This window comes from Strix uralensis, chromosome 11 (assembly GCF_047716275.1).
Source record: "Strix uralensis isolate ZFMK-TIS-50842 chromosome 11, bStrUra1, whole genome shotgun sequence".
Lineage (NCBI taxonomy): Eukaryota > Metazoa > Chordata > Aves > Strigiformes > Strigidae > Strix > Strix uralensis.
The window spans coordinates 2,722,306-2,749,804 of NC_133982.1; the positions used below are offsets into that span (position 1 = coordinate 2,722,306).

General features: G+C 44.1%; 1 protein-coding gene across 3 annotated transcripts in view; it reads left to right on the forward strand.

The window, feature by feature from the left end:
- The window catches only part of CSNK1G1 (casein kinase 1 gamma 1), a 110,631-nt gene that overhangs the window by 52,318 nt on the left and 30,814 nt on the right, over window positions 1–27,499 (forward strand). For all 3 annotated transcript variants that reach the window (XM_074880434.1, XM_074880435.1, XM_074880436.1), the window contains exons 4-6: window positions 1,502–1,542; window positions 6,141–6,210; window positions 26,635–26,786. In XM_074880434.1, the coding sequence (XP_074736535.1) occupies window positions 1,502–1,542; window positions 6,141–6,210; window positions 26,635–26,786 (263 nt within the window). The remainder of the gene's footprint in view (window positions 1–1,501; window positions 1,543–6,140; window positions 6,211–26,634; window positions 26,787–27,499) is intronic.

Here is a 27,499-nt window from a genome sequence, read left to right on the forward strand (position 1 = left end):
TGCAAAGGTGAATGCAAGGGATGACAGGGCATGTTTTATAATGGTGTCATGTAGACACGCTAATGCTGCCCGAACGTCTGCTTGCTCTGAAGTATGTCACTCCCCATCCTGGACTTTCTCAATAGCTGGTCTGTTCTAAGCATCAATATCTGTTACAGGAATTGGAAAGTAAAGGTATAATAGAGCTGGGCAAAGCTGACGCTACAAACAAGCGCTGATAACTTCCCGTATAGATTGCTATTGAATTTTGGAGCTAGGCAGTCACTCGGCGAAAGCAGGACTTGTGCTGTAGGGTGCTAGCAATGATGAACAAAGGAGGTCAGCACGTCCCTGTATAAAACCATGGGGAGCTTTGTGCAGTGGAGGCTGCCATCCTCAAATGATATAGTGGCACTAGAGGAGGTCAGAAAGGTAGCAGAGATGTCAGGATGATGGGACAGATGAGGTACAAGGACCAGCTGAGCATCCTTCCCCAGTGATATCTCTTCCAGGAGAGTTCGCTGTCAATCATGAGCAATGTGAAGAAGGTGAAGGGGGAGTGATTGCTCAAGTTACCTAGCAGAGGAACTGGAGGACACTGAATGATAACTGGCAGCTTCAGAACGCGGAGAGAGATGCTCCTTGACGCATGTAGCTGTGCATGTCTGCCACAGATCGCTAGGGAGGCCAAGAGCTTCGTCCAAACACCAGACAGGTTCCTGGAGAAAAAATTCACCTCCAGCTGTAGCACACACGGGTACCAGCGCTGGCTCAGAGTGGTGGAGCTGCAGTGTACTGGCAGCTGGCTCTTGCCCTTCGTGCTTGCCAGAGCTGGTATCAGATTAGGCACTGCTGCATGTTTTGGGGTCCTGATAATGGGGTTTGTTATTTTAGTGTATTTTTTAACATCGTTGGTACCATATTGCAACTGAGAGCTATTGGCCTTATTAGATTACGAGGATTGCCTTTGTGCTGCTGGCATACAGAAGGCATTTTATACATGCTGCCTGCCTGTTCATAGAGGAAGAAATAAAAGCTGTATGTTGGCACAAAGGTTATTTTCATATATCTCCTTGCAGTAGTCGCTGTGATAGGTAGCACAATTAAGCTAGTGAAACTCCCTATAGAGCATAGGATAAAATTGTTCTGTGTCCAGCAGATTCAAGACATTTCTGAAAGAAATGGTGCTCTGAATCTTCATTTTTTTGTTCCCCAGACTTTTTTTGGCATGGTGTGGATAGCAAAACCGAATGTGTCTGGGATACCTCCTCAAACACTTGCATTGAATAGAAGCGCTACCATAAAACATGATTACCTTATGCTGAATAGAAGATAGTGTTTGCCTGCCCCAGTGAACTGCTGCAACTTATTATTTTGAGGCTTACACTTTGTTAAATGAATGAACTTCGGTGGGGAATTGAGAAGAGACAGCTCTTTGCCATCAGTGACGCTCTTGTGCGTTGTATTTCTAGCTGCAAGTGTTGAATGGGGAACTAAAAGATGTTTTCTTTTTCCTTTGCAGGTAAAAATCTCTACACCAATGAATATGTAGCGATCAAACTGGTAAGTAGAAGCTTCAAAAATCAGACAAAAAGCAACTTTCTCACTTTGGGCTTAATGCTGCTCTCACCCTCAGCTAGAATAACTTATTTAAACTAAGATAAATTCTTGAGAACACTAAAAACAAGGAAGGAACCCCTCCCTCCACCTGCGGAACACTTTTAGTACCGAAGAGGTCTGTAGATGTCTTATACTAGCGTGTGAGCCTTGTTCCTCATTCCAGGCTGGCTGCCAGGTCCCAGGGAACAGCGGGGATTGCAGGGTTGCCGCCTCTTCCCACTCCCTGGGTTGAGCCTTTCTGTTCAGGACGCCATCGATTCTCCAGCCCCTCACCTCTCTCCGGATGGGCTGTTGTCAGAGCATTTGGTTAGAAGTGTGGCACTGTGCAGCCCGCTGCTTCACGGTTTTGGAGTTATGAGGCAGGAAAGAGGGTATTTTAATGGTTAAAATTCCCTTGGGGGAGAACTACACAGCTCGGTCTGGTACGATGCTGAGACTGCAGGTGCAACAGGCAAAACAAGATCCGATCCAGCGAAGGTCAGTCTTTCCTCTAGCTTACTTGGGTGACTGAGGATATATAACCACAGCACCTTCAGAACTGTTTTCTCCTTTTACATCCTAGGATGATAAAAATGAATCGTCTTACCAAAGCATTGCAGGAGTTGTGTTAAAAAACCCAAGCCCCAACAGAAGCGAACTTCAGAACTTACGCAAGCGGTTTCATTCACAGCTCTGGTGTTACAAGCCTTCCTACCAGTTACCAGGTTATTTTCTGCCCTTCAGTCCATGTAGCCCTCCCCAGGTGCACGCAATGACAGCTTCCATGTTTCTTATACCTGGACCAGCGAGTGGTCCAGATCAAAAGTTTTCTTCTGAAGACTGCTTCAGGGCATGAAGGCACTGTGGTCAATGGTGGTTTGAAGTAGGAGTCCAGACGATGGGGAAGCTCTCTAACTTGTAGCTCTTTCAGATTTATAAAATCATGGCCCAGTAGTTTGTGTTTATGCCTTAACTTTTCCTATCTGTAAACTAAGCCTTTCATTAGTCTCTTGGGGTTTTCAAATTTGATGTCTTCAGCTGATGTGCTCTTTTCTCACCAGTATGCTCTTTAATCACAGATCCAAACCCTAGAATCTGAAGTTAGAGTTGTAATGCTAATTTGATATTAGCAGCAAACACACCCGTTTGGCCAGCTGATGTTGTCTGCCAAAATGACAGGAGTCATTCAGATTACAGAAGATCAAGGTGGACTTGGTACATTAATTCTGATCACATTCAAGTGCCACAGATTTTATATCTCTAGTATTCTCCTTATATGATGCATAGTAGATGAAAAATAATTAGGGCTTTGCAGGAGGGCCTTGTTTTCAAGCCTGTTAGCAAATGTCAGAAGATATTGCCTAAAATAAACAAACACACACCTGCAATTGGAGTTTAGGATGTCCTTGATATAGATCCACATCAGGAAGGAGGTCTGGTGCTTGTTGAGGAGCTCACTTTTTAGACAGATCTGACAATAGAAAATGCACTGTGTACACAGATGAGGTATTTTATTGAATCGATAACGTTTCTGATTTGCTTTCAAAGATAATCCCACAAAGTTACAGCATCGGAAGGCCTAAGGAAGTAAATAATACAGGAAAAACACAGCTGTATTAGTCCAGAGAATGCTTGTTTCTCTCAAAACAGTGCCTGCAGTGACACCTCCCAGTAACCTGAAACCTTTCAATAGCCACACGGCAGAGCTGAACGGCGTTACCTTCATTGCTACCTTAACCTTACTTATTTTTTCCCGTCACGTTCTTTCTTTCTTCCTCCCCCCAAATATCTGAGTGTTAAAGCAGTTACTCTGCAACACGCTCTAGTTTTATTTGCCCTGCTGTGATTCATGATTAAAAATCTGCTCCTTCATCTTTGAAGGACTGGAATTGCCATCCAGGCATTCGCATAACTGCTCTGTGTTTGAGAAGTTTAATGATGGAGCGGTAGAAGAGATGGGGGTTTTTTGGTCTCCTAACCTTAGACCATATTCCCCAAGAGTAAGAATTACTCAGTTTTCTCAGCAGCAAATATGCTTCTCTGTACTTAAATATAATTTTCTTTATCCTTCAAATAATTTGCAGGCTAGTGGTAGAGTAGCTGTTTTTAGTGTACTTGAAGGCAACATTTTCTTTTATCTGCATTGTTAGACCAAGTCAAAACTTGAAGTCATTCTAGCTGTGTGAGATAGTCTTCTGCAACTGCAACCCTGCTGTCTCAGCTATTTGTGCCTCCTGTCAGGACGTTAAAGCTGGAAAATGAGAGAATTGTGTGATGGATGCCAAAGAGCTGATCAGAAAGTGCTGTGAAATTCAGTGCTAATGTCTCCTGGTTTCTTTTTGGGGGTGAGGGTTGGAAGATTGCTGGCAGTGGAGAATAGTGCCTGTGTTCTGACTTGTGTCGTGTCACCATTTAGCTCCTTGTCCTGCTCTTCAGCTGAACATTATTTGGTTAAGGGCACCTAGTTCATGGAGGAGTTTCTCTTCTGAAATGCCTTAGCCATATTTACTGGTTTAATTTTCTGAGGGTTTTTAATGCTGAATTGCACATAGTAGGTATTTCTTCCCTGCGTGAAACCAGCCTGTTGACATACAGATGTAGTCTGAGTGCAGGTACCAAGCTGCACCCTCTAGTAGTGATCATGATGCCGTTGGTTCAAGCTGTGGATTTTGTACGTTAGGCAGTAGCAATTCAGTTATTTTCACTACAAACACAACATCTGCCAGCATCCTTAAGCCTTTGGCCTACAGGACAACCATCTGTTCTGGTATGATCTTCTTGGAAGCTGCCACTACTTTGGCAAATGTCCAGAGCTCAGGCTCCAGCAGCTCCTGATGCAGAAGTGACTTGGGCTTACTTTCCCTGATTTTGTCACGAGCAGCCTCACGTTGTGATACGTTAATCCTTCTACCTTTATCCGAATAGTTTATTTGGATAAATAAACTATTCACTGAGCAGCCTGAGTTCCTGTTGCCCTAAATCCCTTTTCTGTGCAGGTGTCTAAAGACTCCCTCAAGCCACCATCAATTACCTTAATTTAAATGTGGCTTATATAACAGACTTGGTTTTGTGATGCTTTATATTTGCCTTCAGTACAGGTTCAGTTTTGCCTTCAGAATATTTTTCACCATTGTTTTCTAAGTAGTTGGTCATATTTGATTTTTGAAGCTTTCAAATATCAGGAAGTTGAGAAGCAACCGGGAACATTTTTCCCCTTGCTGACAAATGGATGAGATGACTTGAGCTGGTGATGAACAGCTTGGCTGGACGTTGAAATACCTGAATGCCTGTACAAAAATTGTTCTTGCAGCTTAAAAAGAAGTCTTTAATGTGGAGTTTATAGCAAATGTGGACATTAGTCTTACAGTACAGACCAGAGGTGAAACAAGACAAAGTGGATCAGTGTCCTCCCACACAGGCAGAAGAGCTATTCCACTGTATCGAAGATGTTGGCTCAAACTCTTGTCTACGTCCAAGATGTTCTTACTCCGACTCATAGGAACTGATGTGAAACACAAAATAACTTTTTTTGTGTTGATCTTGGGGGGCTCCTTTATGGGCAAACTTCTAGATAATGAGCTCATCAAATAGAGGGCTCTTTGGCAAGTTTTTGAAATTCAGACTAGTTTTGGTGCATGCTGCAATTTCCACGTAGTTTTGAGCGTGGAACGTTTCTTTTCTCAAAAGCAAGGAAATAAGCAACGTCCACATAACAATCAAGACCAGTATTAACTTCTATTTCAACGATGTCTGGGCAGTAGGTGAATCTGCATTACTGCCTGTCCCAAGTGCACAGTTTTATTGAGCGTAATTACTCAAGTCTCTTAATCCTCTCTACGTTAACTCTAGATTTTTAGAAGCTTTGTAATATTGCATGTTAACGCTTTTGTGGATCACAGGCATTAAGTTTTGTGCATAAAGTGCAGGTGAGTAACAGTTGAGAAATATAATGTGTGGGGTGCATTGCAGACTTAACCTTTTTTAAATTCTGTGTATAAAAATAGAATATTCTTCAGTGTGGTGAGGTATTTGAGTGACACCTGCTACTGAAGGGGGAGACTTCTTCCTGTGTTTTTACCAGGTATCTGGCTGCACTGTAGTGCTTGCAAGCAAGATTGTATGTTTATACAACTGTGGTCTGACTTAAAACACAGGTATATGACTCAACATTTTTCCAAAATATAGGCTAGTGACCAACAAAAATACCGTGGGCAACCACAGTCCACAAAGTGAACTTGAGACTGGATCCTTTGCAACCCTGACTTTCCTCCTACCAATGTCAAGGACCAGGAGCTTTGTTGAACAATTCTTGAATTTTACTGCCGTGAATGAGCTTTGTCTTTAAATGAGGAAGTTAATTCTCTTGCAGAGTGCAAGTCTTATTGCTTTTTGTTCTCTACTTATTTAAATGACGTCTAACGGTATAGTCTGTTGTTAGACCTTCAGTCTCGGGTGTTTTATCTTGAAACCTGAAGCATTATGTACAGTCATAAATCTTCAAGCATAGGATAGAACTTTTCTCAGTCAAACTGATTTTAACCAATTTTGTTTTTCTGTTTTAGGAACCAATAAAATCACGTGCACCACAGCTTCATTTAGAATACAGGTTTTATAAACAACTTGGAAGTGCAGGTGAGTAAACCCGCCTTAAGCTTATAGAAGGTTTGTGATTTCTTTATTAAGTCGAACATCACCATCATATTTGTTGTGCAACTCTTACTTGAACTTACTGATCTGGGCAAATTCTTTTATCGTCGCACAAGTTTTGAAAAAGGTTGGGTCAGAATAACATCATAATCATACTGGGTAATTATGTGGACCTAGAAACTGGAGTTAGTGAGGATTGACTAACGTGGGAAATACCTGTGTAAGTGTGTTTGTAAAACATAGGAACCTTTGATGGAGGGAAAGTTATGTATAGAATGACAGAGTTCAAAAAGGTGATATAGTCTTAAAATCTAGGAAACTGTGTAAGAAGCATAGAGCTTTTCTAATAAAAACCTGAAATACTGTTTTCATTGATACTTACACTCGTAAGAGTGTCCAAAAGCCCATGAGCTCAGTATCCTCTGTGTGACGGCAGTCTACAGCAAGTACGAGAAGAATATCACAGGGTAAGCTAAAGGTGGTTTTTAATTATTTTTTTATTTTTTCTGGCAAGCTCTCTGATTTCACTAATATGGGGCTTGAGCTTGTGTCTAATAGTGGATTTGGATTTTAGTTCCCTGCATTTACGGTTGCTTTTTAAATCTATGTAGACTTCTAGCATGTGCTGTTTCCCATGCCAAGGATTTCCCCAGCCTTGACTACCCACTGCATGAGGAAGTCTCTCTGAAGCAAAGACCTTCTCTGCTCCTTCTGTGCCTTGATCATATATTGACCTTGGGCTTTGGCAGTTTTCCTACGTTACTGTAAATTTTTTTACACGTCCTTCTGATTTTATTTTTCCTGTTTTCCCTGGATGGACCTAGCCTCTACTAGCAGAGGATATTACCAAAATGCTAAGTTGAGCAGAGTGGAAGATACATCTGCTCTGAGCTCATAATATGCCGTACCTGAGCAGTCGTCCTGCGTTTTTCCTTTTTGCTTGTTCTAACTAATTTTTCTGATAGGTTTCCTTAATTTTGTGTAGCACATCCTCTGGAGGCTGGGTGCTATTGCACTCTACGTTTTGTGGCTTTGCTCCTTACAGGATGCAAAATCTGGGATGTGGGAACCAAGTTAGTTGTCGCTACTGGAAACACTAAAATATTCTTGGGGTTTTTTTTTTTTGAACAGAACTTGTCCACTGAAATAAGGTGCTCTTTTCTCTGTATTTTGTATTCTGGCAATAGCATCTGGTACTGTGCACAAAGCTCCTGATAGGTTAATGTCATCACTTAACTCCAGTTACCCGTGCTTTTGAGACTTAAGGCATTTCTGCTGAAGCCTGTGTAGTAAATAAATCAAATGTAGGTTCACAGAATATGACACTTAATTCTGCCTCTCGTTCCCCACTTGAGTTCAGTTGGCGCTTGCCACCTCTGTGATAACCCAGAGAATGTCTCTCACCACACGTGAATGAATCCCAATCTGCTTTTTCTATACCCGTCAGCTTTCTACCACTCTTTAAAGGTGTTATTGAGGAATTTTAAGACTGATCAAATGTTGGGGGCTTGGCTTTGTTTTGGTTAGATTAAATATTTTAAACATTTTTTTCTCATGTTCCTAATGAATCTAAACTTTTCATCCTACAACACTTACCCACGCAGGGCATTTCTGCCCGGTCTGACACTGTGCACACTAATGGACGTATTTTTGAGTATGCTGCCATCAAACATGGAGATCCCGCCTTCCTGATTTCTCTTCCCCTCATTCTAGGGGAGGCCCGACTGTCATCTCAAGCCTTTTTGCCAGTATTTGTCAAGAGACTGATGAGAAGCCTCATGAACAACATGGCTTTTATTTCTGTCTCTGTGTGAGGCATGGCAAACCCCGCTCTGATAATCTGTTGAACGCTATTAGAAGCTCTTGTGCTGCAGTTTTGCTAAAACAACTGAAAATAGGCCAGGAGCTCGGGTGGAGGATGTGAGCCACATCTCTGGTTGCTTCATGAAACTTGGAAGCTGAACAAAATAAATTCTGGTGGAGTCAGACTGCCAGGACCAGGGAGCCTTAACTTGGTGTCTGCATGCCACGCTGAGAATTAGGAGAAGACCGTCTGTCTTAAAACAGATTGGTGCTAAATATGTGCTTACTTTGGGGAAATAGATGGGTCCGTTCTCAATGATGTTTTTAATGCCAGGCTCCCCTTAATGGTCCTTGCTTAAAAACTTCAACTGCTCAGACAGCCTTGAACTTCCAGTAAGCAGGACTTGTTATTTGAAATTATCATAGACTCGCCAAAAAGTGTCCAAACCCATGGTGTGTATGACTCAGATGAGAACAACAGTAGTGTTGCATGTGACATACTGTTCAATAAATTAGCCAATTAATCTTGCCAAATAACGTGGCTGACTGCAAACCTCCCACCGCTAGCCTAAAAAGTAAGACTGGTGAAAGCCTTGCTGTGACACTGCAGTAGCAGCGTGGTCCTCTTGTTAGTGCTGCGTTCAATTGCATGTACAACCAGATGGTCTCAGTGAGCAGCGCCTCTATGAGAAGTCAGAATTGTCACTGCCTGCAGCATTTGGAGAAAAATGGGGTTTTTTTCCTAATGAGAAGGATTTTAATGGTGATTTCCTTCTTCCTGGATGTTCAGAATAAAGAATTTTAAAGTATATTACTCTTGGATACTAATCATTGAAGAACTTCGGTTGGCAGGGACCATGGATCAAGTAGGAACCTTCTTGTAGGATGCCTTTGTGTGTGTCAAAAAGTGTATTTCATCTCTGGTATGTGACTGGATGTGTCCTCATGAGGTTAGGACTAGCATGCTAGCATAGCCAAGCCTGAAAGGAAGTATTTTGTGGCAGTTGACGTGCCAGAAGAATGGTCTTGGATGTTAAAGACTGCAGAAAGCTTGGTCATGACTTGCTTGCAACATACCAGATCAAAAAGCGTAACCTCCAAACTCGGGAGCTTAAAAAGACGTTTCATGCGTGTTTATCAAACCCTCTGTGGAAGCCCAACCAGTGTTGTTAAGGGAGCATGAAGTGCTCGATCACACTGGTGGGATAAGTGCTACTTCTGGAGAGAAATTTGCCACTAGCTCTGTAATGCCAGAGCCTGGTCCGGCAGTGTATTACACAGAATACTTCTAGAATAATTCTACAGTTCAGTGCCTGAAGGATGTATGTTGGTATTTATGACCTTCTTTACTTGTTGCCATCATCAAAAACTAGTGAAATCAGTCTTTTGGTTTTAAGCTCTTCAGTCTAGTGTTGCATTTTCCTTGGTGTAGTTGAACAGAGTAGCAAATAACCCAATAATCCATGGCTCTGCCAAAAGTTTATTCCTGGGATGAGCTTGTTTGAGATGTTCCCACGTGAACAGGGGAGGCAGCACGGTTGTGTGATAGCTGCCTCTTCCTTTTGCAGCTACTCTGTGGCTTCCTGTGGCACATGCTCTATCAGCATCGATGTTTAAAGACTTTCTGACAAGGCACCAAAGTTGCATGTTACCTCCCATCAGCACCAGCTTCTTTATCTGCCGCGTGATTCAGCTGAAGATCACTAGTCAGCTTGAATTAGCTGAGGAGAAGACTGGATTTCTTCTGTCTCCATACATCTTAAGACATTTCACACTAGATTAAGATATACTGGAGCAGTGGAAAGTTTGATAAAGGGATGTAAACTGTATGAACGAGGCTCTTTGTGGTGCTTCTCAGAATACCAGTGGATATATCAAACAGATTCTGAAGTAGCTAACCAAGATAGTCCTGGTCAGAAGAACCAACTAACAGGCATTTCTGATGCGCTTCTGCAAGAATTGATGCTATCTCTGATGTTTCAATGCCTCCCTGCAGTAAGAGAAACTAATAGCTCCCCTATAGTTTCCCACCTTGCCCCTCTAAATGCAGGGATGTTTGCTTATAGAAATGTGTTTTCATAATTCTTCCTTGAACTTTTCTACCCACCCAGAAGAAGAGGCAAGGACCTGCTGCACAGTGACCATCTGCTGGTTTCTTCTGTCTCACTGTGGAATTAAATATTTAATAACCTAAAATAGTGTATGACCACTTTACCTTAATGTAGTCAGTGAAACAAAAAAAAAAAGCTAACCGTAGGCATGGAGTCAAAGACCTGATGGTCAGTCCGTATGGTGTCTCAGGAAATGACAAGAACTCCTTTAGGTTTTAGGTAGTCTGGGATATGATCCGTTTACTGACCAGTTGGAGCAGTTTTAACAATCTCCATGCAAACTAGTTGTGTTACTGCCATCGATCCCGTAAGATGCCAGTGTCATACTGAACCGTTTCATGGTTCTCTTTGTTGTAAAATCCATGTGAGCATGCACGAACATCCTGACATCGAGGATTCATCCTGGCCTGGGCTGTCCCCAGGATCTTGCTTTACTAGAGGTGGCATAGTAAGTCCTGATTTTTTTTTTTTTTTTTTTTTTCTTGCTGGATAGCACCTACCTGTTTAGGAACACAAGTAGCAGGGGTTATCCAGAAGAAGTCAAGTGTGATGAGTATTCCCCAAAATTAGGCTCGTGCTCTATGGCCATCTTTGAGGACTGGCTGTTCCAGGTGTTCCCCTCCTCCTCAGGGCTGGTTTCCCCAGTTGCTGGTCTTCCTCTCGCTCTGAGGCTTAGTACAGCTACTTAAATCTGCTGCTTCCATACCTCAGCGACAAGAGGAGCTTCCCCTCCAACTTGATGCTTTTACATCTCCTAGGGCTGCCAGAAGCAGTTCAAGTCTCCAGCATGTTTCCAGTGTTGGATCAGTCACTTGAGCATATCATTTGTCTCCTGTACTTGAAGTTTGTGGAGTAAAGGCTTGGTTTCTTAGCATTCATAAAAAATCTGGAATAATCAGGCCCTACAGCTTTGCATGATGATGAGTGGAGGAGCTCCATCCTCACCGCTGGCTGACATTTGAGTGTCTGGTTCCCCATAAGTATTGGGGTGGAGAAGCTGGTCTTGCCAGAGCAAAACTGAGTTACGTTGACCATGGTCAAACAGACCCAGCTCCTAGCACCTGAGATGGTTGCATTTCCTGAGCAGTGTACAAAAAGGGGCCAAGCTTTTGCTTTGCTCAAACTGCCCCCTGCTCACCCAGCCGCATCCCAGGACCCTCCTACTTGGTTTGGGGTGAATAAAGCAGTTCACACAGCTTGCAGGAGCCCTGCCAGGCCTGCTGGGCCACCTTCAGCAGCTGGGTCGTGCTAGTGGCACATTAAGGTCTTAACAATTGCGTTGGCTTTGTCTTGTGAGCTCTTTTTGCTTATTGACCTGGTTTGAGGACCTTCAGCAGGAATGATTGTCTTGTTTTAAGGCTGATTCCAGATTCTCACCTTTCCTTCAAGTTAAACTCTCCTACAGACTTCACAGGGGAAACATCTCTTCCAGGGTTTCTATTGGGAACATCTTTTATCAGCAAGCAGTGCCTGTATTTCCCAGTCTCTGTTTCTCACTCCTCAGCAGCCTTTGACTTGAGCTGCTCTTTCCCATGTGTAATGTGGACATACAGGAGTACACGGCCATGCTTTTATCTTGGCCCATCCCATCATTTGTATTTTTGACTGCAATCTGCTGCAGCTCCTACACCTCCTTTTGCATACACTGGTATTTCCAACCAGCTAGTTTGGGTTGCACATGCACTGTTGGCTAACTGCTCTGATCAGGATCTGGGCTGGCACTGAGGGTTGTGTGCAGTGCTGCTCAAGCCTGTAGCGTGAAAGGTGGATCCTGCTGCTCTCAGCTCTAGTAGAAAACACTTTAAATGGATTTTAAATTTGTGAAGCCTTTTAAACTTAAGACACTGCCATGTGTCCTGCTGTAGGAACCTCTGTATCCTTACTCAGTGCCATAAGCACATCTCTCAGCTGCGAAGTGTTTAACATCCCTTTGCCAAAGGGAAGCTGAAGATGCTGTTCATGAACACTTCTAGAAAGCTGTTGTGTTCCAGGGAAGAGAAGTGTGACGGAGCTGTCTGCACGCCAGGGTGCTGGGCTGTCCTGTCTCCTGGACACGGCAGCAGAGCCCACGGAGCCCCTCCACATCACTTACTGGGTCCTGCTGGCACCTGCCTCTGCAGCCGTAAAGGTGATGCTTCTCCTCGTCCAGCTGCTGTCGTATCCGATGGAGCTCACACATCTGTGTCTGCAAAGCCTCCCAATGGAAATGCAAGCCAAATGCTGAGACTTTAAGGCGAGCTTTGTCCGAAAGCTGCTTTTCTCTCCAGCTATGCTGGTGGGAGGGGGAAAAAAAAAAACAAACGACTTATCTCTTTCTATAAGCCTTGTTTTGCTGGGAAGGTGAGGCAAACATGTCTGCTGCATTGATGTATACTTTCAAAGCTTTAACTGTGGGGTTTTTTTTCCCAAAGTATGTTTGTCCCCTGAACTCTAAGCCCTTTCTCGAGGTCAGGGAGCCCACTGCTGCATGACACTTACTGTATGACTCTGAGCCCAGTTCCCCTCTCTCAGGACATGACCATGGCTGAAAAACATCTCCACGCACTCAGGAAACTGCTCTTTAATCTTGTGCTTCCACGCAAATAAATAATTCACCATGGTCCTGGGAAGTATTGACTTTCCAGCAGTGACCAGTAGATGTACAGGAATTAATTTATTTTTTTTTGTTACTACATTTCAAAGCATTTCTGGCATCTCTCCCCTGTGGTTGTTAATGCCACAGGTAATGCCTTCCCTGTAAGCTTTGCCTTTGGAAGGTAGAATGGAGTACTGCTTATTTTCAGGTTTCTTTTGACTGCGTTGAGCTGATGATCAGGTTCCTGCATAGTGACAGCTTCTGCCTGTGCGCATGGTGTGAAGAAGTCATGCATTTTTGATTCAGTAGTAGTTTATTTTTATATCAGCTGGCAGATGAGTCACACCTTCCCCCACTCCTTCGCAGTCCCACCTTGGCACATGTGATTCATAGCAGTCCGGTGTCAACACGCATTGAGTTTCATACAATGGCTCTGCAGCCACTGCTCATCCCCAGGACAGGTGGGTGACATCGGCAAATGGATGTCAAACGTAACGAGCCTCTGTGGTGTCGTGGTGGAAAGCAGGAGAGGAGTCTGATATGCTGGAGAATCCCAGGAAATTGAGATGATCTCTGCTCTCCCCAGCCCACGCAATAGCTGAGTCATCGCAGAATATCCTGAGTCAGGGAGGGGTATGTCGTTACATATAGAATATAGATGGATTCTGTGGTTTTGTTTTAATTCTTGCTCTGTAAACAAGTTCACCTCTAATGAAGTATGGAGTCTGTGTGTTTACTTTTGGACCTCTTTCTGTTGCACAACTCACTGGAGTGAAGCAGTCTGTTTACTTGTCAGGAGGTAGGACCAAAGAAGATGAAGGTGGTATAAATAACCGAGCTTTTACATAGTCTAGTCAATATTTGCATATATATTTTTCAATGTAGCTGAGCTGTCAGCTACTCCATACTGTGTATTAAGTTAGCTTTTTGGGATTGCCTACATTGAGCACACTTTTCTCATTCTGTGTTACTCTTGCTTTACTCATGACCTGCTGCACGCTTTACGTACCGGCGTCCTTTATAAAGAAATTCTTTCCATGCAGGTTGCACAATGCTGTCATTCACGTAGCAATTAGGTAGGGGTCATTTGGGTAAGACTTGTTACACAGGTGGATGTAAACAAGTCACTGTGGTGGAGCATGCTGCCAATACCAGCTGTTTCACCAGGAACTCGCTGTGCGCAAAGCTTTTCCCCAAGGGAGCTGCAGTAACTCGAGGCCACATAAGTGAGGGTTAATGCAAGACGTCTACGCCCCTGCTTAATTACGGAGTGCGAACATACACATTAGCCATTGCTGTGGTCGCTTTAATCTTCAGAAATCTCATTCATATTTGCCACCTTGATGGAAACATTGGTGTGGCCAAGAGTTGAGCCAGCAGATCGCCCCACACGGCAAGGTGCTGATTTGGGGCAGGAGAGAGCTGCTGGGTGGGGATCGCCCCTCTGCACCCTGAAGTGGGCTCGTGCTGGCGTGTAGCTGACATGTGGCCATCACCTGAAGCACGTTTGTGTCCTGCTTCATTGTAGGGAAGGGTTTGTTCATAGCTGTCGCACTACGACGCTCTGGATGAGCACTGCAGCCTCCTCCTTTGAATTATTTGGAAATGCTTTAGACTGTAAGTGTTCAGTTACTGTAAGTATGACTTACCTGTGCAAGATGATACAAAACTAACATCCATTTTCACAGAAGGCAACCTTTGGGTCACATCTCGTGTTTAATCATTTCCCTACTTCAGATCCCTGCGATAGACCCTAGTGCTCATTTCAAGCCGTTGGGTTAATTTTCTGTCAGCGAGGAAAAACTTTTCTCCCTTCATTCTCAAATCTTGCAAAGAAACGTGCCGTTGGCGATAGGTTTGAGATGCCTCAGCAGGGAGACGTGGTTTCATTCATCTGAAAATGGCCTTTTTAAACAAAAAGTGCAACACATGTAGAGTTCCCTCATGCTCAGCTGCACCCTTAAAGAATGGTGATCAGCAGCTTCATTATAAAGTCAGGGTAGTCCAACGAACTTTTGAACTTGAGGGATCTCTGACTTCAGAGCTTTTGAATTGCAAAATAAAATGTAGTGGATTACTGTAACACACCCAGTAAAAGCCTGCCTGCTTTCAAAGCTGGCTTGCTGTTGATCTCTGGAGAATAATATTTTACTATTTAAAAATACTTGGGGTTTTTTTAATGTGGCAGTTCCCTTGTTAGGACGGGCTTCCTGAATGTGCACATTTCAGCATCTCTTTTAACATCAGAAGTTTTGACTTCCTTGGGCTAAATTTAGGCTTTGTCAATTGGAAGCTATCAGATGCTTTTAAAGCAAGGCCATTAATACTTGAATATGAGATTAGGGCAGTTTCCTTTTTATATTTCAAAAAGTCTTCATACATCTCTTACTCTTCCGGTATTCATTGCAGTAACCACAAATCAAAACCCAGCAACACCGGGCAGCGTGCAGAGGGGAATAGCAGGATGCTGGGAAGCTGAAAAATGCCTTTCCAGCAGATACTTCTCCTTGAAGTCTGACGTGCCGTGCTATGGTGGTTATAATTCTCTCACAGTTGGACTTATCTGAATCATCCCAGATGCCTTGTTGGGTTCTTCTGATAGCAATGTCTACTAAGAGCGGGTTGTGTGATGTGCTGCTGGCCCAGAGGCCAGAGGGACAGGCCATTTAATCATGAAGGTCTCTGTGCTGCTTCTGGGGTTTTCTAGTGAGCTGAAATCTCTCTCGTGCTTGCTAGCAGCCCGGGTTGTGCTTGGGACCTTGAGTGCCTCAGCCATTTGAGTGAGGAGGTGAAAATACTCAATGTTTGAGGATAACCTTTGGAATTTATATTTACAGTGAATGGAAAACCCAGTTTGGCAATTAGGGCCATGATAATTAATAAGGATGGAGCAACCGGTTAGCCTTGCTGTCCTGCTTGTCCCCCTTTCCTAGCCCTCCTATGAAAATTTTTTTAAGCTGTTGGGATGCTGCACTTAAAAACTAATTGAGGTCTAGAGCTATAAAAGTCAATTCCTTTTCTGGAGGGCTGATGTGTCGGGTGTTGAGTACTGCTTCAATTCAAACAAAGCTGACTCCCTTTTGGAAGGTGGGTGCCTGATTTAGTGAGATCCCTTTAATCTGTTTGTGCCCCCTAAGCACGGGGAGCATCCTGTGAATGCTGAAGATTTTTAAGGTGCTCCTCACCTTAAAGAGAGAAATATTTGAGCTGTGCCAGGGAGGTTTGATGCAGGTGAAGTTCTGGTAGGTAGGGCTGTCCACCTCCCAGACAGGCTGTTAAATGGGTTTGGAGTTTACATTTCTGAGCTGTGCTCTGCCTGCTATTCCAAAGCTTCTTCCCATCTCTAAAAGATAAGCCATAGACTCTGCCCCTGAACCTGTAATGAATCCAGCTATGCCAGAACTTTTCAGCAAGCTCTGCCCTGGGTGAAGCCTTGCAGTTTTGTAATAATTTTTCTGTCTGAAAGTGGCAGTTTTTTCTTCAAAACTCCATTCCTACCTGCTCATATTCAGCTATCTTAAGGCAAAACAAAGAGATGGTATCTGGACATTGTATCTTATGTAGTGCCTCTGAACTTCTGTTTTGCAGGAGGTTCTCCTGTGATAAGAGGGAGTGGGAGATTTTCCATCAGGCTGGAACGACTGTGTGGGTAACACTTTCCTACTAATCTGAAAAATCCCCTTTTCCCTCAAAAACTGCAGTAGTTACAGGACTGATGAATGCCAGTCTCTTGTTGTGGAGAGTTTACATGTGCTTGACTCAGCATCCATCACTTACTAGTTTGATGCTATTGCAGGAGCAAATGTCCACCTTGTGGCTTTTTAATGAGTCCTCCTGTTGGGTCCTGCACAGATGCTAAAGCAGCTTGGATGGCAGCACAAAGCATTCCTGCTATCAAGCCACCCTCCCAGTAAGACCAGCATGAGAGTTGTGGGGCCGAGCTGCACCCACAGCTCTGCAAGCAGGTCTCAGTACACCTGGAGGATGGCACGTAGGGTTGTGCTGCCAGAAATGCCAGCTGGATTGTCCCACCATGGTCTGGTGTGCAGAAGCTGGCCAGCTTCAGCTGCCTGAGCGTGGCCAAGCATCATCTTACTCCTGAGCACCCAAAGCAGAGGCCGCGTGTTTGATACCATTGTCTACTTTATCTGGCTAAATTGGACCAGTCTGATCTGTCATCCAAGACCCAATTGCTGTTGGATCAATGATGAATACTGCCTGTGCCTGCCAGTTTTGCCTTATGTTGCTGTGCCATCCTGGTTAGAATGACTCCTGGTCACTGCACAGAGATGTGGGTTGTAGCTGAGCTGTAATTCAAGCTGTCATATTCCCTCTGCATTGTCATCGTGGCAGTTTCACCCTATTTTGCAGCTGGCCAGCACACTGTAAGCTTAAAGTATCACTTAACTCGTGCTATAGATTTTTGGCGTGTGGATGGGGAGGAAGTAGGGAGCCGGTAAAAGCTCTGCCTCCAGCCGACAGTCTCCAATGGAGACGAGCTGATGAAGGGCAGGGGCCACCTGGGACTTGGTGTGATCAAATCAAAATGTTTCTCTGGACAGCAGAGGAGCGATTCAGCAGAAGTCTTATTCTTGCTGCTTTCTTAGCATTTTTCATCTGCCAAGAAGTAGCCTCTTCCTTGGCAGTGCTTCTGGAGTTAAATTTGTGTGCTGCTGAGCACTCTCCTGCAGCCGAGAAGTTCTGTTGATTTTTCTTAAGCTTCCTGTAGATTATACCTGTAATGTAATTAATGCGCATAACGTGTTCTCAAAAAAAAAAAAAAAGCGATCACAGAGCATACCCTTAGTCATCTCAACTTCTCTGTTACCTGCTTAAAATAGAGCAGCCAAAACCTGCTACTTAATTCCCTTCCAGCAGGCAGAGCTGGCCCAATGCAAGAACTGCACAGCCAAGGAAAGTTGAACGGGAAACAATTTCTCTTTGATATTAACCAGCAGAACCAAGTTGGCCATCACGGATGTGGTCTGGCTTTGCACTGACTGGCAAAACCCACCTGGCGCAGCGACCTGCCGCGTAGCAGAAGCAGGAGGCCACGTCTTCCTCGCGAGATGCGTCCCCCAGGAGCCGGGATCCCAGCTGCGGAGGCTGCCGATAGCGCCTGGCTGGTTGAGCAGCGTGGAGCTCCGCGCGCGGAGCGGCGTCTACCCTCAGACTGCGAAGCCGGGCTTGGAGGTGGAAAAGCAGCCTGAGGAGCTGGTTCATGATGTGGCTGCGTTTTAATTACGCAAGAGCTTTTTGGGTAAATCCCGTTGCTTTCAATAGGCTGCTCTAACCCCTCACTTAACCCTCAAGAAGTTAAAAAAACTGCAGTACCGCAGCTTCTCACAGCTTTCAGCAAAAACACAGGCTCTGCAGAGTGCACAAAGAAACCCAGAAAGCAAACCAGGAATAATTACATGAAACAAAACCTTTTGATATTTTCTTCTACCCTCGTGCTTGTATCACAGGTGTGGGTAAAGGTAGATAGTTAAGCTAGAACTTAAGCTACAACTTCCTGGAGTGGTTTAAAATAACTCTTCTAAAATGATAAAAAAAAAATAAACTAAAATTTAGACTGGCTGTTAGGAAGTATTTCTTTGCAGAAGGGGTTGTTGGGCGTTGGAATGGGCTGCCCAGGGCAGGGGGGGAGTCCCCATCCCTGGAGGGGTTGAAGAGTCGGGTTGACCCAGCGCTGAGGGACCTGGTGGAGTTGGGAACGGTCAGGGTGAGGTTCATGGTTGGACTGGAGGAGCTTCAAGGGCTTTTCCAACCGAGATGATTCTGGGATTCTGTGATACACTGTTTTGTTCTTTCTCTTAAGGTGTTGTCTTATGTGTCAGCTGCCATTGTCACTGGGACAAGAGATTGTTGTAAAGGGCGTGTTGATATAAAATCCAACAATAACGTGGAGATTTGAGTGCAGTCATTTCCCTTGAGCCCTAGAAATGTGAATATAGTCTCCCAAAACTTGCCAAAAAAGCAGTTTATTGTGTTGTGTTTTATTCTTTTGTCTTTGTCAATAATTGAAACAATTTCACTTGGTTGTAGTTTACTCACTACAGCTAAAAAAATTGCCTGTGAATGGGTGTTTCTGGGTAAATTTCCCAGATTTTAAAAGTCTTCCTGCAACTTTGCCTTTCCTGCTAGGACTGATTCTCCTCCCAGTCTTTTTTTATTTTTGTGACTACAAATGTGAACGTCCTCTTGGTACCCTCTCTGAAACTGCTTCTTTCTTTGTGTATGTGAAGAGTTGTTTAACAGTCAAGCCATGATATCAGGAAAACAGCTTGTACAACTCAAGGAAAATGAAATGCCACCCCGTTTTAATAACACAACGATCGTGAAAATTGTTTTTCTGCAACTGAAGTAAAAATCAAATGGTTTGGATTTTTACCAGCAGCAAGAACAAATATGTTCTTCCTTCTGTCCTTCCCATATCTGTTTTTCTTCTATTCCTTTTCCTGTACCTTTTTTTTGTAGATTCAAATACTAACAAGCTACTCAAAACACAGCAGGCATTCAATACATCCTGCATATCCTGAGAAGATGCCCAAAATATGTTGGGTTTCTGGAGTGAAGCTGGAGTCCTGGAGTCTGTGTGGAAGCCACGCTTCACTTGCAGACTCGTTGGAGGTAACAGTAGCTCTGTCTACTCATGACTTGTACACAACTGTTGTACGTTGTGTGCTGAGTGTCATCTCTTCCCATTAATAGCTTGGCTTGCTCTTCAGTCATCCAGGGAGAAGGTATTGATCCAACTTGTGACATTCTCCCTTGCTTTATTTCCAAGTACCTCTTGGTTTCAGAGAGCGTTTGAGCTGTGCCTCTTCCACATCCATCCAAGGGCAGGGGAAGCACCGTGCTCTGCCTCTCTTCTCCCTCTTGGCAGCCGCTCTGCACCCTTCTCACCTGCTGATGGGCTTAAGTGGAAAGTCCTGCTGCAGCTACTTCTGCTGGGCAGTGATGCTGGAGCATTTAGCATTTGCTAGAAGGGAGATGATTCATTGCCCAACCGAAACAGGAAAAAGATGTTGTGAAAAGCTGGCAGCGGAGAGCCAAGTGTCTGGCAGCAGTTGGAGCAAACGGAGCAGGAGGATGTTCAGGGGGAGCGTGAATAAGAGGAGCTCATAATGACGCTGTAAAGGGGCTGCTGAGATACCATCTGGAATAGGATGAGCAGTTACAGAGGAGATATCTAGATTAAATGGGACTGGGAGCAGAGAAAGCCAGCATAACGGCCGGTCAAGGTTTGAGGAGGTGGCTTATCTAGTGGCTGCTGTGGCAGCTTGCCCTGCTGCTTTCTGTGCTGGGCTTTGGGCAGGCGAGAGGAGCAGCTGGGACTGGTTCTTGCTAAGTGATGCTCTGCTGAGTGCCCCTTCTCCCAGAGGAGTCAAAGCCAACAGTGCCCCAGCTGCCTCCCAGGAGCATTGCGGGGAAGCGGGCAGGACGTGGTGGGATGCTGCCAGATGCTCTGGACAGGTCCAGCTGCTCTTCACCCTCTCCAGATGAGTGAGAGAGAACGAAAGATAAATCGTGGGCTCTCAAACCACAGTATCAAAGCTCAGGAGAGCAAGGAAATTATTCAGGAGCTTTACAGTCATCAACCAGGCTGAAAACAGTCATGATTCCCAAGCAGGTTTGTCATCTCCGTCATGTCTATCAGAGCGGTGGGAAGGGAGCTGCCGCAGCGCCTACCGTCCTCCGACTGCAGTCACTGCTGATTCACAGCGCTGCTCTAGCCCCGCGTCTGTACGTTGATGTTTTTGTGCGTGTGTTGGATCAGCTTACTATTTTTAGGTTGCTTCCCTAATCTGATGCCAGTTCAAGGTTTGTAAAGGCTTGAAGTGGTTGGCAAGATTGTGGCGGACCCTTGTGCCATCACCTCTATTTCCAGCTGCAACACCAGCCCCAAGTGAGTTGGTGCTAGAGTCGGAAATCGCCTTTTCTGCTCGTTTTTCTTCACATCCCAGCTGCTGGGTGTTTTCTTATAGCAAACAGGAGAAAATATTCTCAGTGACCCAAAATCTCTGTCCTTCCCCAAACTCCTCCAGTTAAGGTTGAAGGTGAAGGGCTGTATTGAAAAGCTTTTGCAGTCCTACTTTGAAATCAGACATCTCTGAAACGTGTGCAATCAAATATTTTAAAGACCTTTAGGATAACTTTATTCCAAGTAACAAGCCTACCTTAACTTTTCTCCCCTCTTTCTATTTTTGAAGCAGATTATTCAGAAACCTGAAGGTCAGAACAAGCTTTTTTAATTCCAGCTCATAGACATAACCTGTTAACCAACGTACTCAAGTAGATTTAAACCCACTATCACAGGGAGTGTTTTAAGAGGTTAAAAGATGAGATTTTGGCCCAGTCGATGTTGATAGCAAAGCTTCTATTTCAGCCAGGATTTTATTCCGATTTGAAAATTAAGAGAAGGGTGGATCCTCATTAGAGTAATCAGCTTAAATGGGTTGACTACTCTAAAGCAATTTGTTTAATTTGTTTGGAACATGTTTAATTTTAGCGATAGATGTTCAGCTCTTGCACAGTTGCTATTTATGCTGTTTATCGTGTAATTTTGTGTTCTGTGATTTGTAAAAATAAAGTTTCTGCTCTGAATAAGAATTTTGTGACAATCTACGTTCCATTCATCAGTGCTGCTTTAAAATCACACAGAACTTTTTGAGGACTAATGCTGCTGTGATGTTTCTGCATCCATTTCTGTGTTCTTGCTGCTCACGTAGAGTGTGTTTTTGCATCGAGCATCAGCTGTTTGTTTGACGTTGGGTTGCTCCCCGCTCCCCCTGTCTCTAGGTATCTAATTTGGGGATCCTCAGGTGCATTCCCCCACTGCAGTAGACCTCAGCTTTGAAGTCTACATGAAGAGAGGTTATGAAATTCTTCCGTAATTCTTCTTGAAATTGAAGATGTCAGCTTCTCTTTATTTGGCCACACCACATCTAAGGGCAGTGGAAACCGATCTCCCATGGGAGCAAAAAAAAAAAAAGGTGATTCAGAAGCTACCAGTATCGTTCACTTTTCACAAGTTGCAGTTGTCTCCTGGCAATTTGATGTACGGGCACTTGGCTTTTGTGCCTCCGCTGATGTAGGTGCCACGGGTAGCTTCCTGCACTTGCTACCTCGTCTCTTTTTGGGTGTATTTTGGGCTGCTTGCTGTTGCACCAGGTTTATTCATAGCCTCTCATGATGCTCATATACAGAGCATCAGTACGTATTCTCTGCCACAGCAGATGGTTTCCGCTTTCCATGCCTTCCACGTGGGGCAGATGCTGCAAAATCAGATTTCCCTTGGGCATAACCTTTGATTGGCATCTCTCTGCCGGTCGCCATTTCATAGCCGGTCCTGGAAATGGCTTTAGACTCTCTTGTATGACTTGTATGTCTGATGCCCGGACTAACGTGGCTTGTTGGAGTATGCTGGATGTCTGACGAGTTATTAGGGCCGTTAGTCATGCTGTAAAGCATGTGGCAGCAAGACAGCACCACTTGAATCAGTGAGGATGCTTGATCTTGCCATGGAAATTTGCTGAAAGGTGTAGTTTTTGGTGTTAATCCAGCTCAAATGAAGCTCTCTGGAAGAGCAGCAGTCCTGCTGTTTGTTACTCTTCCAGTTCTTGCATTTAAGCTTAAGCAAACGCCAAGCTTTTTTTGGGTTGATTTGACTTATTGCTCAGCCACATGAGCACAGGGAGGTATTGGGACAGGTGAGGATGGGACAGTCCCTTTTGGTGGCAGCCCGCAGGAGCAGTGAGAGTTTTAGCATCTTGGGAAACCTGAGGCCAGAGTCGTGTGGCTGCTCAGGAGTGTGGTGGAAGCAAAGTCTGAGTTTTTGGCTTTGATGTCTGCATTTGCTCTCGTTCCAGCCACGATGCTTTAATCTCTGAAATGCTATGCTAGATTTTCGCTGTGCTCAGCTTGAATTTTTTCCAAGGCATCACACTGCTGAAATAGCAGAATTTGCCTGTGGATTCCAGTGCAGTGATCAGTCTGTGTTTATTGGGGTGATAAACTTTCCACCAGAGCGAGGGTGGAGCAGGGCCTTTTACATATAGTCAAGCCAAATCGCTCAGCAGCAAGACCAAAGCTGTTAAGCAAATGGAGATTTCTGCTTGCAGCAGCCTCCACTATAATAGGCTGCTTTTTCTCCAAAGGAGAACCTGCACGTGTTGTGCCTGGGTTTTCTTCCCTTAATGTGGTGTTCTTGTTTAATGCCATGGAGCAATTCCTTGTTTATGTGCGGTTTTGTACATCAGTTGTGTTAAGCTGATCATGGTTTGTATTTCAAGTGTCGAGTTGTACCTTTGAATCTCAAGACGAGACCTCTGCTCTGCCTGTTGCTTTTCATCCTGTACTCTTGCAATCCAGAACTGCTCATCTAGGACAGACCGTTTCACAGCACCATGGCTTTGTTTGACCTTTTCAGTCCTCTGCCAACACAATTGCTCGCCATTAAAAACCTCAAGTTCGACTGCCCAGACAAAAGGTATTTTTTCCTCAATTAACCTCTTTTGTTGGCAATGTCCTTCTTAAGTATTTATAGATCTACTGGTGATATTTGTGGAGTTCCTGTGGTTCACCGTGGCAATGGACTCAGTGGCACCAGGACACATTGCTTGTTGCTGAAGTAGAGCCAAGCTACATCATGAATTATGCAGGCTGGCTGTGATTAAATAAAATTTTATGCAGATTTTCTTAGGCTGCCCTTTTTACTGTTCATAAGAAGAATGGGTCCAGAGATGCCTGTGCCTGAAGTTTGCAGAGAACCACCGTGAAATCATCTATCCTCATCTTCCTGCTTGGATCCTGCAGACAACAGGCATCCTTTAATATTTACATCAAGCTTACAACTTCTCTTTCAAGCTTTTCCCCTCGCTGAAAAGATGCTAAATGTTGACTTGTGTTCGAGTGAGCTGAGGGTGCATTACCCCGTGTCCCTCATAACTTTATTTCAGTAACTAATGTGGAGCTGAGGAGCCCTGGCTTGGGCTGGGAGGCTCCACAGGGCTTGTCAGCAATGCTCCCTTAGGTCCAGGATACATGATTGATGCAGCCTGGGTCTGAAAATTAGATATATGTTACAGCATTCTTATTCTAGCAAAGCCAGTAGGTAAGCTGTTGACTGCAGAGCTTGGCAGCTGAAAACCCTCAGAGAAAAATCGAACCCTAAAAATGTGCCTGAAACTAATAACGTCTTCTGTAGGCTGGCACTTAGGATGCTTTTTCTAATGTTCTTTGCTACGGCTTCACCTTGTAGGAGCTCCCACCAAGAGGAGAGCCTTCCTGAGGTTTAAAGTTGAGAAGAGTACTCCAAGCTCTTGGCTTGTAAGGCCTTGAGTGGGTAAAGCTAACTGAAGGAGTTGGGACCCCAGAGAGCACTAAATAGTTGTGTTGCTTTCTTCCCTACATGAAATCCCCATTTTTTGAGTCTGGCTGCAATTTATCTTCCTGGTTCTTAATGCCCAGTAGGAATTTAATTTTAATTGCAATGCTCTCTCTTTACCAAGTAAGACTGTAAATGTACTCCTTTCCCCTTGCTCTGGGAATGAGATTCTTCACCTTCCTTAAGAGCCTTTCTGCAATTTTATTCTCCTGTATACCTTAATTAGCACATTCCTAATCCGAGCGGTTTCCTTCCTGATTTGCACTTTTCAAGACTGTTATCCTGATGTAGAAATAGTGGTAGAAGTACTTACTGTACATATATCTTGAATTTATAATGGTCGCAGTTTTAAACTTTTCATTGAATATTCTGTTACTCTCTTCTTCTGTATTATTCTTCTATTATTCTGTAAAAAGTAGAGATGACGATCTTGGTATTAGAGGTAATTATGTAGGTAAGTCCTCGTCAGATTTTACTGAAAACTCAGCGGCTCACCATGAGTTACTTCAGGAGCTTTTGCCATTATTCAAGCATTCAGCACTAAGCTGATGGCATTAAATTATCATTTATGTTGATTTGGGGATATTTGAAAATGTTTTGGAGCTGCCTGGATCACATCCCATCATTGTTTGGCTTTCGGAATTGCTTCGGCATCAAACCATCCTGTTTTCTTAGAGGACTTAATTACTGTTAATGCTTCCTAAAACACGAAGCTCTGTTAGGAGCAGTAGCGTCCCAAGACCGGGTTGGGTAAATGTTTTACATAGGATGGAAAACTCTGGTTAGACTGGGAATTCCTGCAATACTCTGTAATATCTCATTAATGCATCCTGATGACTGATACCTAATATGATTCCCCAAGCATGTGAGTTAACGAGATTAAAACCACCCTACGGTAATCTTTGTCAAGCTGCATTTTGTTCTTTTTGAGTAATACATGGCAGCATAAATTCTGTAATATTTAAGCTTTAGTAATCTCAGCGCCAAGTTTATTGGATTGCTGGCAAGTTGATGACTGCCATTGGGCAGATTAACAAGGCTTTCCTAAATCTGTAGTAGGACATAAAGTTATTGTGTTGCTGACACACTCCAGCCTTAGTGTATCCCTGTTCTACTGCCTTGACCTGGGCTGGGTCAGGCTGCCTGAGCACCTCACGGAGCAGGTACAAAACCATGCAGTTACACAAGCAGTGTAATTCTGGTGTCTCGATAATTAGTGAAGTTTTTCTCTATTTTTAATATTATCTTTTCTGTAAATATAGGTGTGTGTGTATGTATTTACTTAAAACACACTGTAAAATTTGTAATCAGTGTTCTTTCAGGTCCCATGCTGTATAACTTACAGACCTCCATGTGACTTTGAAAAAAAAGCTGCATACACAGTAGTGCTCCCCACGGTGAGCCTTTACACTGAATAGCAGGATGTTGTATCTTTGTGTATTCAAGCAAAGATTTTGTTTTGACATAGGACAAATCCCCATATTTCAAAACAAAATCCCTTCCATTGTGTTTTGGAACTGCTTACAAGATGTAGACTGGAAATACATTTTTTTTTAAAAAAATGTTGCGCAGCTTGATACTGATGCTGGGACACTGAGTGCCTGTGCTAGATGCTGATTAGAAAAATTTGCAGTTAGCCCTGAACTGAATTCTTCCCTGTATGGGCTGGTCTGATTTTTCTTTTTGACTAAAAGGTAATTCAGGGACCGCTGTGCAGCTCAGCGAGTGTTCAGACACCGAGGCTGGGGTTTTTTCCCTTCTGGTGCCTTTCAGAAAGCTAATCCACGCAAAAAGCCACTGTCAGCTGAGTATAAATACTGTGTACTCTTGCTGAGAAATCTGTTGCTGAGTTGTTAGGTGGGAAGGGTAGGCTCTGGCTCCTACCAGTTGGGTGTTGAGAGTTTTGTGTGTGATTTACACACATATGCTTAATGACTATGATTGCTTGTATTTACATGGTGATGGGTCAAAACTTAAATATTTGCTCTTTTTTAAAATAAAACCTTTTTTTCCCCCCCTTTCTCATGAGTATAATGAGAGTAAACTTTGTGTAAGGTTGTGCTGAAAAACAATGGCTGTGTATTATCTTGGCTGAAAAAGCAGCCCTTTTTTGGACATGCCTCATTTTCTCCAAGCACTATGATCTTCCGAACTGCTCAGATGAGTGCCAGCCCATGTTTGGGGTTGTACTCTGCCTGGTGTTTAGTGCAACGTAGGGAACTCCGTGTCTTGTTCCCTAAGTCCAAGCATTTAAGCTGCCAAAGCTAGACGCTTTCATGTGGTCGTGTTATTGCTTTGAAATCCATTTGTCTATTCAAGGGTGTAGCTGAGCAAAGCCTGCACTGATTTGGCCTTTGGTTCATTCACAGTGCGTGCTGAAACTTATTTACTTGCTGGGCAAGATCAAACAGAAAGGACACTTGAGAGGTAAAAATAAAGGCTCTGCCCAGCGAAAGATGTACATGCAGGAGGAAGGGTATTAACATTGTCCTGTTGACTGATTTCAATTCTTTTTCATATTCTTCCAGCTGAAGGGCTTCCCCAGGTGTATTACTTTGGACCGTGTGGAAAGTACAACGCCATGGTACTAGAGCTGCTTGGTCCTAGCTTGGAAGATTTATTTGACCTCTGTGATAGGACGTTCACTTTGAAGACGGTATTAATGATAGCCATCCAGCTGGTGAGTAACAGCAGGCAGGGCTCTGCCCGGCCACCTCCACGATGCCAACTTGTGTTTGTGTCAGTTAGCTGAAGGATGGGGTTGGTACAGTGCAAGGTTCAGGAGTGTCTGTTGGTTGGAGGGAGAATCTCCTTCCATCACAGAATCACAGAATAGTTTGGGTTGGAAGGGACCTTCAAAGATCTAGTCCAACCCCCCTGGCATGGGCAGGGACATCTTTCACCAGATCAGGTTGCTCAAAGCCCCGTCCAACCTGACCTTGAACACTTGCAGTCATGGGGCATCCATAACATCTCTGGGCAACCTCTTCCAGTGTCTCACCACCCTCATCATGAAGAATTTCTTCCTTATGTCCAACTTAAACCTACCCTCTTTCAGTTTAAAAATGTTGCCCCTTGTTCTGTCCCTACAGACCTTGGCAAAAAGTCTCTCTCCATCTTTCTTATAAAAGAAATCTTCTCAGGTTTGAGAAAAACTCTTGGTTATGAAGGGAAGGTCAAATTATGCTGATGAGCAAACTTGCTCCTTGTGTAGCAGAACCGGTGAAGCTGGATTCCTATGGACTTGTGTCCTGTGTCCCCTACACGCCCCTGCCCCAGTATCTACCTCGGCTCCTTCCCTCTGTTTGGACATCCCCCAGAACATCTCATCTCTTACCTGCTCCATGGGACACAGGGAGCACAGCACCTTCCCACACTCCTACCAGTTTTACT